This window comes from Phaethon aethereus (genome assembly GCF_964289735.1).
Source record: "Phaethon aethereus genome assembly, chromosome: 2".
Lineage (NCBI taxonomy): Eukaryota > Metazoa > Chordata > Aves > Phaethontiformes > Phaethontidae > Phaethon > Phaethon aethereus.
The window spans coordinates 119,429,496-119,444,061 of NC_138582.1; the positions used below are offsets into that span (position 1 = coordinate 119,429,496).

At 39.8% G+C, this 14,566-nt stretch overlaps 1 protein-coding gene across 1 annotated transcript in view; it reads left to right on the forward strand.

The window, feature by feature from the left end:
* TRANK1 (tetratricopeptide repeat and ankyrin repeat containing 1) overlaps window positions 1-13,453 on the forward strand; it is a gene marked incomplete at both ends in the record, with an annotated part of 47,385 nt that extends 33,932 nt beyond the window's left edge. The window contains 6 exons of the mRNA XM_082015129.1: window positions 880-983; window positions 2,522-2,654; window positions 4,992-5,137; window positions 6,728-9,804; window positions 11,997-12,098; window positions 13,341-13,453. Coding sequence (XP_081871255.1) covers window positions 880-983; window positions 2,522-2,654; window positions 4,992-5,137; window positions 6,728-9,804; window positions 11,997-12,098; window positions 13,341-13,453 — 3,675 coding nt within the window. The remainder of the gene's footprint in view (window positions 1-879; window positions 984-2,521; window positions 2,655-4,991; window positions 5,138-6,727; window positions 9,805-11,996; window positions 12,099-13,340) is intronic.
* Between the last annotated feature and the right edge of the window lie 1,113 nt (window positions 13,454-14,566).

A 14,566-nucleotide genomic window follows, 5' to 3' on the forward strand; every position in this document is an offset into this window, starting at 1 on the left:
TAGGAACATATAATTGTTTGTATGGAAAATAGATATTTATAACAAGGCAAAAATTAAAATAATCCGCTGCTACTATACAGACAATCTTTATTCCCCCTTGAAAAAAAGGGCAATTTCCTAAACAGACAGAAACATGTTTAGACAAAAAACACACAGCTGAGAAAATTTCATCTTGAAATCTGAAATGTATTGGCTATATTACCTGCTATTCTGTTTTCTTTATGACCCTGATCTTTTCTTATCGTAGCCACATTAAAGAGAAATTATCTGGTGAATTTGGAAGTTCTAAGAGTGGCTTGCAATGTGCAATTTCCCGACAGAAACAAATACTAAATTAATGGATAGAATAAAGATATAATGTGTTGCAGAATGAGTGAGGTGATAATGAAGCAAACCTTGCTAGGAGCATGGCAGCTCCCAATGCTTCTCATTAGCTTATCACAGAAAGGGCCTGGTATGGTAAAAGCACGAGTAACTGTTCCATGTTCTTCAATTTAACTTTGCACATATTGTTTTTCCTAACTTTTATTAATAGTATTTATGTGGTAGATGCCTGGTGACTTACCAATTAATCATTTAGGCCATCATTCAAATTACATGTGCTATTTGTTCTATCAGCCTACCAGGAATTTTTCTTTCACTACTTCCATGTAAAATATTGTAATTAAAATTCTAATTGTGATAGTCACATGTGGACTGACTTTAAAGCTTTTCTTTTTGTCCTAAAAATATACTGCAATGTTTTACCCTTTCTTTCTGCTAGGCACCCTGCCAGTCTTTCTGTTTTCCATTACAGTGACTGTAAAATTAATTATTGCTTTTGTGTGATAGCCGTGGCTGGATGCACATGTGTGAATGTGCTGTATTATTTCACCCCAGGTGGCAGCCAAATGTTACCAAAAGGGGGGAGCATCTGAGAAGTCAAAACTGGCCCTGGCACACGATGCCGTTCTCAAAGTGCACTCAAAGAAAAGCAGCCCCAGGTAAGTGTAAATGCAGATGAGCGAGTGTCATTCTGTCGTGCCAGACCTCATGGGTGTTTGCAGGGGAGATTCCCACCACAGTTGTGGGTCCAGACTGGAGACACTGGAGAACCATGCAGGCAAGGTGTCTTCACATCTTTGTGGGTGGGAAAAGAGATGTAAGAAGTTGGAAAGTCTAGCACAGCTCCAACAGGATCTGGGGCACTGCTCCCTTTGGAAGCAACAAGATTTGCATTACCTCAAGAGGCTTTATATTCTTAGATATAGGTAGAAGAGCATAAGTCATCAGCAGTGCTCAACCCGGTTAATCCCACTGCATATTCACTTAAAGAAGAAGAAATGGTGTTGTACACTGGGGAAAAAAACCTGCTAACAAAAAGTGAGCTTTGAGGTAGAATTAGTGTTAGAGTCTATCTAAACCAAACAAGCAGAACTAGGTCTGAACCAAAGGGCAGTTTTAAAGGGACAGATTTTGAGATGGATCCTTCAGTTCAGCTGTCAGCTGGGCAAAATAACTCAAGGGTTTGACAGGGGAGAAAGTTTGCAATTTCTTGAAGAGGCTGTTTGGGACTTGTCTCAGATAAGGCAGGAAAAAGCTTCATGGGGAGGATTCTAGACCTAAGTGAATTAAGTTGTGTTCATGCTGGGGAGGCTGGAAACTAGCAGTGATAGCAGAATGGGTAAGGAATGACTAGAGCAGAGGAAGCTAGCACTGAAGGGAGCAGTGGGAGGGTCTGGGGAAATGTTACGACTGGAGTCGTTCAGGGTTTTACCTTTTTTTATTACCTGTTTTATATTAGTGGCCCTCGCTAGAAGTACAAGGATACTTAGAAAATTTTGTGATCATAGAGAATTTGTTGATGGGATTGAAAAAATATTTTTCCAGTTGGCCGTAAGCTGGGGTGCTTGTCAACTGTATAAAATTTGAGGAGAAGAAATTGGGTATATTAGGATAAGTTAAGTTGACAGAACATATGTAATAATGAAGCTGTGAAAATGGCATTTTTTTTTTTTTTTAGTAGAGGTATTAATGCTGGTATACAAAGCCTAAGTAAGATTCCTGTGTGCTCTGTAATAAATTCTCTGTACAGTTCTGATCTTCTAGGATCAGACTAGGTCTGGGAAGAAAATAGACATGCTGCAATGATACCAGAAAGACTGGACTTGTTTAGTTATACAGAACGAAGGCTGAGAACAAATTTGATTATTGTCTTTAATGGCACTGGGGCTGAACAGCAGAAGGGAAGGAGGAGCAAGTTAAGCTAGAAAAGAGAAGCAGCACAAAACCACACTAGTATACTTAGTTTGAGAATTTTTTTTTTTTAAAGGGCTTTTTACTAACAGAGCAGTTTGATTCTGGAACAGACTTCTGGACAGAACAGTGTCAGCCCAAAATATAACTAATTGTAAGGTAATACCTCGTCAGGTTATGTATGAAGAAGAACACATGATGTCAGTGTTGGCTGGATTCAGTGATGGATCATGTGATCCTAAACTTAATTTGTATGTAAGTGGTAATTTTCTCTTACTTTCTACAGGGAGAAACAGATGGAATATATGACACTGGCCAAAACTTACTTGGAATGTGGAGAACCAAAACTGGCACTAAAATGTCTGTTTCAGTCAAAGGAGTTCTGGCTTTGTGCAGAGCTGTGTAAAAAGTTAGGAAAGGTATTAAATCCTCTAAAGTATCCTTTTTTCCTACAGCTTTTTGTCCCAGCATATTACTCGTAAGGTAATAGTATTTTTCTGTGACATGGTAGTAGCTGAACTAAAACTCTTTAAGCTGGGCCGTTCAAGGGGAAGCATTTGTCACAGAATAACGAGAAGAGGAATGAAGAGGACAATGATGCAGTTATGCAGTCCAGGTTTATTTCATAGAATCATAGAGTGTGTGGGTTGGAAGGGACCTTTGGAGGTCTCCTAGTCCAACCCCTCTGCAATGAGCCAAGACATCTTCAACTAGATCAGGTTGCTCAGAGCCCCATCCAACCTGACCTGGAATGTTTCCAGGGATGGGGCATCTACCACCTCTCTGGGCAACCTGTGCCAGTGTTTCACCACCCTCATTGTGAAAAATTTCTTCCTTATATCTAGTCTATATCTGCCCTCTTTTAGTTTAAAACCATTAAAAAAAATGGTTTTAAAACCTGTTCCTGTCGCAACAGGTGCTGCTAAAAAGTCTGTCCCCATCTTTCCTGTAGGCCCCCTTTAAGTACTGGAAGGCTGCAGTAAGGTCTCCCCAGAGCCTTCTCTTCTTCAGGCTGAACAACCCCAACTCCCTCAGCCTGTCCTCATAGGAGAGGTGTTCCATCCCTCTGATCATTTTTGTGGCCTTCTCTGGACCCTCTCCAACAGGTCCATGTCTTTCCTGTGCTGAGAGCTCCAGAGCTGGATGCAGGACTCCAGGTGGGGTCTCATCAGAGCGGAGCAGAGGGGCAGAATTGCCTCCCTCGACCTGCTGGCCCCTCTTCGTTTGATGCAGCCCAGGATACGGTTGGCTTTCTGGGCTGTGAGCGCACGTTGCTGGCTCATGTCCAGCTTTTCATCCACCAGTACCCCTAAGTCCTTCAGGGCAGGGCTGCTCTCAATCACTCCACCACCCAGACTGTACTGATACCCGGGGTTGCCCCGACCCAGATGCAGGATCCTGCACTTGGCCTTGTTGAACCTCATGGGGTTCACACAGGCCCATTCTTTGAGCTTGTCCAGGTCCTTCTGGATGGCATGCTGTCCCTCAGGTGTGTCAGCTGCACCACTCAGCTTGGTGTTGTCTGCAAATTTGCTGAGGGTGCCCTCAATCCCAGTGTCGGTGTCACTGATGAAGATATTAAACAGTACTAGTCCCAATACGGACCTCTGAGGGACACCACTTGTCACCGATCTCCATTTGGACGTTGAGCCATTGACCACTACCCTCTGGATGCAACCATCCAACCAATTCTTCACCTACCCAACAGTCCACCCATCAAATCCATCTCTCTCCAATTTGGAGAGAAGGATGTTCTGAGGGACTGTGTCAAAGCCCTTACAGAAGTCCAGATAGATGACATCGGTAGCTCTTCCCTTGTGCCCTGATGTGGTCACTCTATCATGGAATGCCACTAGGCTGGTCAGGCAGGACTTCCCCTTGGTGAAGCCATGCTGGCTGTCTCAAATTACCTCCCTGTCCTCCATGTTCCTTCGCATGGCTTCTAGGAGGATCTGTACCATGATCTTCCCAGGCACAGAGCTGGGGCTGACGGGTTGGTAGTTCCCAGCGTTCTCCTTGCTACCTTTTTTGCAGTGTTTCCCTTTTTCCAGTCTCCAGGGACTTTACCTGACTGCCATGACTTTTCAAATATCATTTCTTTGACTTTTGTCAAATGTCATCATCAGTCATTTTTGCTTTGCAGCCGAAAGTTAATTATTGACTGATTTAATGAAACTTAAGCTGTTACTTCATTCAATACTCTGATGATACTGAAACTTCACTGATTACAGCCATCTAAATGGAACCTTGAAACTTGCAAGGATTAAGTAATGTACTAACAATAATTTTCAAAGTGTATGACAATATTTAACATTTTTATTTGCAGTGCATTTCCACTAAAAGAACGTAAAGTAATTGTTCACAAATATTTAAAGTTTAAGATACAAGGTTAGTGTTCCCATTCTGCAGCCGTAACTTCTAATTTTAATCCTCTTGATTCTGAGATGTTTGCAAGTCAACATAAGTGTCTGTAGTGCTTTTTAATAACAGGCGGAGCTGGGTGAATGGAAAGTACTTTGGAAATCCTGTATAATACCTTTAACATTCTAGCTTTTCAGACAAATATTTTGGAGGGTTTTTTAAATTTGTTTGGTTTTAATAATGGTTACTTTAAGTATTTGATTACATTCAAATTGCATTTTATTAAAGTGTGCTTCTCTGAGACACCTACATTATGGAATTACTAAATTTAGTCTATTCATGTAGTTTTGACTGTTTAGAGCACTTCAGTTTCATTACTGACTTCTGCATTGCAGATGAAAGATGCTGCAGTTTACTATCAGAAAAGCCAGTGCTATAAAGAAGCATCTGAATGTTACGAACAAATTGAGGAATTTGATCTTGCAATCAAAATGTACTGTCAGGAAGAGCTCTATGAAGAAGCAGCAAAGGCAGTTGAAAGGTATGTCTTCCAAGTTGGTATTGGATATAATTACTTTTTCAATTTCCAAATTCAGCATAATACAGCTGGCTCACCATAGAATTTTCACAAGAGTTTTGTATGGTAACTTTTTTGTTTTATATGAAGTTAAATTAACTTTGTCAGAATTCTCACTTGGGTAATAATAACACAGTGAAAGCATTCTACTTCATTCACAGCTGGAGCATTTTCCTGGGATTTTTTTTCAGTCTCTATTACTGGTCTTGCAAGTTCTCCTTCATCCAGTCCTCTGAACTAGGTTCTTACGGTAAATATGACAAAAACACTTAATAGAAGTATAAAATACTTCTCTCTTAAGAGTGAAATAGTAATGGATTTAGCCACTTAGTCACTGACTTCTGTAGGAGTATATCCATTAGATGTGTGGTACATAATGCAGCAGTCGTTGTGGCAAATGAACTATTTGTCTCAAAATCTGTAACTTAGAGCAAAGAATTTAAATGACCAGCTTGCGCTGCTTCTCTGACAGATTCTTGGTCCCAGTCTCTGAGATGAACAGAAGTTCATCTCCCCTGTGCTGATGATGACTTGATTGATGACTTTTAAAGAATATATGGACCAATTAGAATTCTAGCAAGGCCTAGAGTTACACACCTTCACTGGAATCTGTTGTGATGTACCTTTAATAATGGCAACTGTTTTTTAAAGGACTAAGGTTATTTAATATGTAGAGATACTTTGATCAAAAAGTTCAAGCATTAAAGTCACCTTACCAACTAATGATTTTTTTAAATTAACCTCCCCAAATCATTCATGCAAATCTATCAACTTAGGTACAAAAATCTACACTCCCACATTTATCATGAAAAAGGTGATCATGAAAGGCTAATGATAATTTACTTGCTCATCAGGAAAAAATTACTTGTTTTCAGCACGTAGGAGAGAATACCTTTGCAAGACTGGCTTAGCGGCTATCTTAATAATTCCACATCAGCCAATAACAATTAATAACTGCATGTTTTAAATTGCATTTTTTGAACGATGCAACCAGGTACTTTGCTCAGGCACTCAATAAGCAGCAAAGTATCTGTAGATACATAGGACAGAATTGAAAGAGTTCTCTAAACTGAGCCATTTATGTAAATTTTACAGAATGTTATCTATATTGGCCTGTGGAGAATTCATTGAAATTCTGACTTATTTCATTCTGGCTTCTGTTCATGTATACAACCATTCTATATTGAGGTTTACTTTAATAAACAGAAGATTATAACTGGCAAAATGTGATTAAAATAATTTGTACAGTGATTTGACAGCATGGAGGAAGATTCACTAATGCTGTAAGCCGTGTGATCTTGTTTGTACCAGAAGTTCTAATGACCTTGCTTCAGACAGCTTTATGCTGTAACAAAATTCTTTCTGTAGATCTTTTAAGATGATGTGATTGTTTTTCACATGACAGACATATCACTTGAAATAGCTGGCCTTTTTGAAGGAAGGGCTTCTGGGGGCAGCTATTTGTTCAATGTTTTGGAGGCTTTTTAAAAAGGCAGTATTTTTTGGTGTAGGTTAGTCATCTATGGTAGTAAATTGATGTGTCTATTATTTCAGATACGAAGAGATGTTAAATACAAAAGGACAAATGGTTTCCAAACTCTCATGTACAGCAAATCAGTTGTATTTGGAAGCAGCTGCAAAGTATCTAAGTATGAACAGAACTGAGGAAATGATGCAAGTCCTCTCAAAACTTGATATAGAGGATCAGCTTGAGTTTCTGAAGTCTCGTGGATGCTTGCACCAAACAGCAGACTTATTGAAAAGGGAAGGTCGAGAGGAAGAAGCTGCAAAATTAATGAAACAACATGGGTTTGCTCTGGAAGCAGCCAACCTCACAGCTATAAAAGAATTTCGTGCATCGTGTTTGCTTGCTGCAGCACGTGCCAGTGTGACTCGCTGTTCAGAATCGGACCTGGTGGACATGGAGGTCATCCTAAGAGAAGCCCTCGAACTTTGTGAGCAAACTGGTCAGAAGTCTGGCATTGCTGAGGCTGTGTTTCTGCAGGGAGCTCTGAAGGGAGACTTTGCAAAGCTGAGCAATGCATGCTGTCAGTTCCTCTCTCTGAATCATTCTGCTGGTGCAGTTGAAGCTCTCTTTGCATTATCTCGCTGCAGCGCTCCTAGCCAGAACATTCTTTTTACGGCAACACGTGGCTTAATGGCTCTTCTGAGTCTGGTTAGGGGTTTGAAGAAAGCAGCCACCAATGCGGAAAAGGATATGGTGAAGTCATGCTTTGCTTATTTTGGGATTGTCCCAACAGGTGACAGTTGCCAGGTGTCTCAAAATGAAGCTGAACCCATTCTCAGGTTTTTGTCAGACAAGCCAAGTCTGAAAGAGAGGAAGACAAAAGGTGATTTCTCAGTAAGCACAGAGGAGGTAAAATCAGCTTTGAAGCAGCACTTGTTAAGCAGGTTGTGCTCTATTACCCATGAGTTACTGAACAAGCATTACCCTGATATCTGTATGAAATTCATTGTTGGTTTGAACTGTGAAGACAAAACCTGTGAGGATTACCATAAGCCCTTGTTGCGCCATGAAGCAAAGACAATATTTCAGTGTAAAATGCATCTGGTGGCAATAAGCGGACTGTTGTTGGAAGCCACGCACACTTTCCCTAAAGAGCTACTGAATCAGTGCAAAACCTTTGATGATATTTTGACTGCTGACAAATATGCATCATGTAAAGCTCTCCTAGAAATGTTTTTTCCTAATCATTTTCATTTGAGAATACTGTCTGAGAACCCAAAGGCATGCAAAGAAATACTGGAATTCAGTAACATTATTTCCAAACCCTGTAGAGCAATGTTGAAGGAGTACATCACATTTAAGTTTAAAAATGAAGGCACTGCAGCCAGAAGAGAATCAACTGACTTGTGGCTAAGTGCCATGCAAGTTTTCGTATTATCTTCGGGATACCCTGAAGAATTTGAGAAACTTCTTTTTAAGGAAGAGGATGATTATAACAAAGAGCTAAACTTTGCTTTGTCAAAGGCAAAAAACTCCCCAAAGAGTAAAGGCCAAGGAGGAAAGGCCAAAGGAATAGAGGGCAGACATGGTATGTTGCTACCTGACAAAAATGCTGAAAATGCAGGGAGAACGCACTTGTGCTTCATTCGACTTCTTGAAAATTCACTTGAACAATTCTATGTTCATAAGAACCCAGAAAACTGTAAAAGGTTTTTTTTCCGTTTCATGAACGTCCTGGTCAAGAAGTGCACGAGATACCTGATTCCAAGCATAGGAAATACAGTGATGTTGTTGGAATTCCAGTACATTCTCTGTTGTGCTGTCCTGATGCGTCTGTCCAAGAACATTACCCTCTGCTTTCCAAAGAGTTACATTGCTCTCATTCATTACTGGGAGTTTTTGTTCAGAAGCAAGGACCGTAATAAAGAAATTAGAGACACATTTTCTATTATACAGGAGTATAGACCAAAGGATGCATATGTAGCTGTACAGAATTTCAGATATCATCTCTGTTATCTAGCAGAAGTTTTGTGTGGAGTTCATGGAAGGTTCAATGTCCTTCTGGACGCTTTTGAGGATCCTGATTGCATAACTTCAGGGGAGGCTGAGCGGACTGTAGTGCTGTGCTTAGTGATGTTACTGAATGCTGATCAGGTGCAGAATTCTAAATATAGATCCCTCTTATGCCACCACTTTCCTGAAATCAAGGCGATGCTGAAGTCAATGAGGAAAGACTCTCCCTCTAAAGTGCCTGAAAGATTGCTAAGGGTTGTGGAACAAGTGAGTGATGCCACACATGTAAGAGAAATTGCTGCAGGCCTGCAAGAGCTTCTGACAGAGCGAGATGCAGAGTACTTGGTTGACTGCCGATGGAAGTGGGACTCTGCCTACACTCAGGGGCATCCACCCATACGGGGCATCCTGTATGAAACCATAAACCTTGACAGGTTTATGACCTCGTTGGATAAGACAGAATATGCTGATGAGCTAGAAAAGGAACTTGAAAGGGTTCATTGCTTAGAAGACCAAAAGGATCCCCTGGAGGTCATTGCGCTCAGCAAGCAACAGAAGCAAGAACAGAAAGCATCGGCTCAGCGCCAGCTGCGTCGTGTCTTCCATTTCGTTTCTCTGTGCATGAAGTGGAAAAGAAAGGCCTGCTCCAAATCTGAGCCTGTTGCAATGGAAGGAGAGGAATTTTTATCAGAGATCTTTAAAAAAGCAGATATTGACCAAACTCAGTGTGACCTCTGTGGAGTCAGATTTATCCAGAGCTCTGAGAACTATTTCAGCCGGTCAGAAAACATGGAGGCAGACACTTCTGAAGCTTTGACACCAACAGAGATCAGTGGGGAAGAAAAGTGGCATGCAGAAGGAAATGCAATTTCTGTGGCCAGTGAGGCTTACATAAAGCACAGAAACTTAGATGAACACAGAAATAATAATGCTGCCTACAAACACTATGCCGACTTTTTCAGAAGCAAGATAGATCCAATGATATATGATGGACTGGAAGTAGTGGAGGCCATTACAGAAAAGACTTACACCCAAGACCATTTAGCATATAAAGAAGGTTCCAACTTACGCCAGAGAAAAATCAAAGAGAATATTAAGAAGATTTCAGACGCAGTAGAAGAAATCTATGAGAGAAAAGCCTGGGCTAAAGGTAGGAACTTTCCAGTTTTCTTTTAAACAATTTAATATGTCATTTGTGGCCAAACTTCTAGACCTGACAAAGCTCCATTTGAAAATCTTAATGTGGTCAAGATTAAGGTATTTCCAGGTATTTCAGGTAGCTGAGGAAAAGAGAAACTGAGACAGCTGAAAATACTAAAAAATATATTCTCATATTTTCCAAACACAAAGCGATGCATCAGATAGTACAGGTAAAGTGAATAGTGATGAATTTTAGTAAAGTGAATTTTATCTACATGATCAGATGTGCTGTGTTCTCTGAATTTATACAGTCTTACAGCAGCCTGTTACATTAGACCAGGTAATCTTAACTAATTTTTCTGCTATTTCCTATTTATTTAGTTCTGCCAGCCATAGTAATTTGGTTACGCACGGGTAGAGTGTTAGGAGTACTTGGAGTCTTTGGTTAAGGATATCCCTGACTAGTCTGCCCTTGAACTTGTAATTTTGCTAGGGCTTAACTACAAATCTGTGGGATGTCAGGCACTCAAAGGAAACTCTTGTATTATAAAGTCCAGTAAATTATGGTACTTAAATGTCAAAATATGTATCTCTCTTTTTTTTTCCCCCCCTCATATGCTTAAAGCATTATTTTATGCTGAGTTTTTGCAGGCAAAATTGAATCACTGAATGAGTGGCCTAGGAGTAAAATTGTTTGGGATGCTTGCTGTGGGAAAGTGACATCTTAAATCAAAACATTGTTACTGGCTTTAGTTGTAGAAATCCACCAACCCTGTCAAGTTGTCACTTTGCCTGTGATGTCTGACAGCAATGAAAAACTGTAATATTTGATATGTTCATCAGCTCTGATCAGTGAAATACATTAAACTTGTAACTAAATCACAGAATCACAGAATCATTAAGGTTGGAAAAGACCTTCAAGATCATCAAGTCCAACCGTTAACCCAACACCACCATGCCCCCTAAACCATGTCCCAAAGTGCCACGTCCACACATTTTTTGAACACTTCCAGTGATGGTGACTCCACCACCTCCCTGGGCAGCCTGTTCCAATGTTTGACCACTGTCGCCCTAAAGAAATTCTTCCTAATACCCAAGCTAAACCTCCCCTTGCGCAACTTGAGGCCATTTCCTCTTGTTCTATCACTAGTCACTTGGGAGAAGAGACCAACACCCACCTCGCCACAACCCCCTTTCAGGTAGTTGTAAAGAGCAATGAGGTCTCCTCTCAGCCTCCTCTTCTCCAGACTGAACAACCCCAGTTCCCTCAGCTGCTCCTCATAAGACCTGTGCTCTAGACCCCTCACCAGCTTTGTTGTCCTTCTCTGGACACGCTCCAGCACCTCAGCATCCTTCTTGTAGTGAGGGGCCCAAAACTGAACACAGTATTCGAGGTGCGGCCTCACCAGCGCCGAGTACAGGGGCACGATCACTTCCCTACTCCTGCTGGCCACACTATTTCTGATACAGGCCAGGATGCTGTCGGCCTTCTTGGCCAACCTAAAAGTTAGGTTGTGGTCCTCATGTGTAAGCTTTATCTTTACTCCTAGTGGAAAGCTTTTACATATGGATGAAGTCCATAAAGCTTTCCTTATTATTTAATTGGCTTTCTGCTCAATGAACCATGATAGTGATGAATATGATATATGTAGTAGGCTTAATTAGATAATAGTTGATTTTTGTATGACAGTTGCTTGATGGATGTTACCTTGTTCTTCCACCCAGTGAAAATATATTTACAGAAATTATTTGCCTTAGAAATTACTTTCACTTTATAACAAGCATTTTTCAAGTCCTTAATGGTGCAGTTAAGCAAGGACTGCAACATCTCAGGTCCATGTTTTACTTTGACTTGTATAATTTCAGAGTGATAAGGAAAACCAGGTACTTTAATGCCCAAAAATAGACAAACCAGAATGTTTTCAGGAGTTTCAAGTATACCTTAAAAGGGGCAGCACAAGGATGGAGACCTTCTCCTCAGATAGTGCTAGTAATGTTGATTGGAATGGGAAGTAGTACATACAGTATCTTCACCCTCAGTAGTGTATTTGCCTGCACATGCGATCACTGGTGACAGACTTCTTGCTTTGCAGCATCATCATACAGCACAGCTCTGTGTAACTTCTTTTCATGCTTGGCTTTTAGCTGCTGTCCATCTCTCAGTTAGCTTTCTTAAGGAGTGTTAATTGTGCTCCATTTCAGCTGAAGAAATAATAACCAAACATGCCAACAAATTGGTTGCCACCATTGATGAGGCTCGTAAGTGGCTGAAGAAAATGGACTCTCATAGGATAAAAGAAGGAGGTATGTTTTCAAATTACACAGATTTCTGTGCCCCTTAGAGGACGCTGTTTGGTAATGGTCTCTTAGCATCACTTTAGTCTCCAAGTCAGCAGTGTTGTGGATAGTCACTTACCCTGTAGGCAACCAGGAACAGGCACCTCCATAGGGGCAGTCTGGAAAACATGAGTTAACCCATCTTTACTCAGTGGCTCTTTAAAACAGAGCATGAGCCTCACAGCTGGCTACAGGGTGGCCAGAGTGGAGCAAGCCGCCTCCCCTGGCCCTCAGTGGATCCCAGCCTGCATAAAGTGTGCGTGTGGTTGTGCACACAGGCACACGCAGATGCACACATGCTTCAAGTGCAGTATTCAGGATATAAACTTGGGCAGGAGGAAACAGAAGAGACGCTATCTTCATCTTCACCAGTAAGATAGAGCTGTTTCTTAACTATGCTGCAGCAATGCATTTATGGGCAGTGTGGATCCAAGTTCTTGGAAACCAGCTTCCTAACAACACTAATCCTTAGCTTGATTTTAAGAGTTCTGTGGAAAAATATTACATGCAGTTGGTTTTCTTTTGTTTTCACTTCCATTTCACTTGGGTTTCACACCAGAAGTAACATACATTGATGCAGTCTATTGCATCACAGACCTCTGAGGAAAAGTTTAAGGCTTCATTGTGCCTACCTGTATGTTTAGGTTTAAATACATACTTAGGTGGTGGGATTGCAACAATTGCATAAAAAGGCAGCAGTGAAGTGATCAGGCTTACAAATTGTGCTATATATATAAATCATTAAAGTAGCTCTATTTTAGAAAATTTGATTGTGATAAAGCCTTGTGTTACATCTTCCTATTCCAAGAAAGATGTCGTTAATAAGAATTATATGCGGGTGCTCGTACAGTCTCACAAACAATGTTATGGTCTGTCTTTGAAGTCCGTAAGCAAATGTATTGTCTGCTGAAACTGAACCTTGAGAGAGGAGAGACATACTGCTTAAAAAGTCAAAAGCCATAACAATAGAAACAGATTTTTAGTGTAAAAATTAATTACTAGTCCAGCAAGTGGCTTAGCAGTCTCTGCTTCCTAGCAGAGCTCTGAAGCACATTGTCATATTAAGCCAAGTACCTCTTGGACATGTTTATACACACATGAAGGCAGATTGCTGACATATAAAATAGCAATAACATAGCTTGTCATACTATTAAGAGGAATAGTTGTTGGGGTTTTCCATTCTGCATTAATTTCTTGTTTTTAATGTAGGCATTGTGCATGATAGAGACTTGGAAAATGAAGTGGAAGATGAGAGCATGGCTTTTGAAGAACTTGTGTATAAAAAACCCTCAAGAAAAAAAGGAAGATGTGGGAAATGGTAGTTAGAAAAAATATGCAGGTGACTATTTTATCTTCTTAATCTAATTTTAGAATTAAAAAATTGTTAAAATAGAGGGATAGGGCCAGAAATGGGAAGAGTCTGAAGAAAAAGAGCAACTTATGCTATTGGGGGTTTTATGATTTGTATTGTGTCAGAATAATTACTTGTGTGGTGATGATGTAATTGTTAAAACCTATGACAGGACAAATTTCCTTTGAAACCTACGTGGTAGCTTGAAAGTAACAAAAAGCCAAAGAAACAAACAAGCAACAAAAAATAATAATGTTTCTGCCTTATCTCAGGGGTATTTTTCTACTCAGTCTTCTTTTTCTTCCCTGTTAAATTACATCATCATCATTCTGAGCTGGAATACTCAGAAAAATAGAAGGATAGTTTCTCTGATTTTAAGAGGTTTTAATCGGTGTTTTTACGTTACCATTGTAAATCTGCTGTGTTCTGAATCTTGTTATGTTTGGAAATTTTTGAGTCTTCAGGTGACATACTTACAGTATCTCTCTTCTATTTTTATAGACAAGAACAGTAATTTCTAAACACATTTTTGACAGTGTACATACTTCTAGATAGGTATGATAGTTATGGATTTTCTTCTATTTGATCAAGTTTTGATATAAACCGTTACTTGTACATATTGAAATATAGATAATCTTTCTTTAAAAGAATATTAGTCATTTTAAGTGTTTTTTAATTGGTAAAAGTCTTTTTGTAATGTATAATAATGTTTTTATAAAACCTGTAAGATTTTTAAAATCACTTGATCTTGTCTTATTTTTTGAATACTTTCTGTAAGTTGTATGTGACTGACTGCATGAGTGAGATTTGCAAGTTGGGTCCAGAGTATCAGTTCATACTGACTCTCTTTTACTCCTGGGATTTTAATGTCTCCAACATACTGTAGTTTCCTTTAGCAACGTTTCAAATTAATGCATTTGCATGTTAAACATATTTAATTAGAGTATTATTTAGTTTTTGAAATATTTTGTCTTGAAAAGGGAGTCACTTTGTATACATAAACAAATTGTTTCAATAATTACCTTTTGCCAAAAACTTAGTAACTTGTTACTGTGCCTAACATCGTGGAAGTGGGACATTTTAC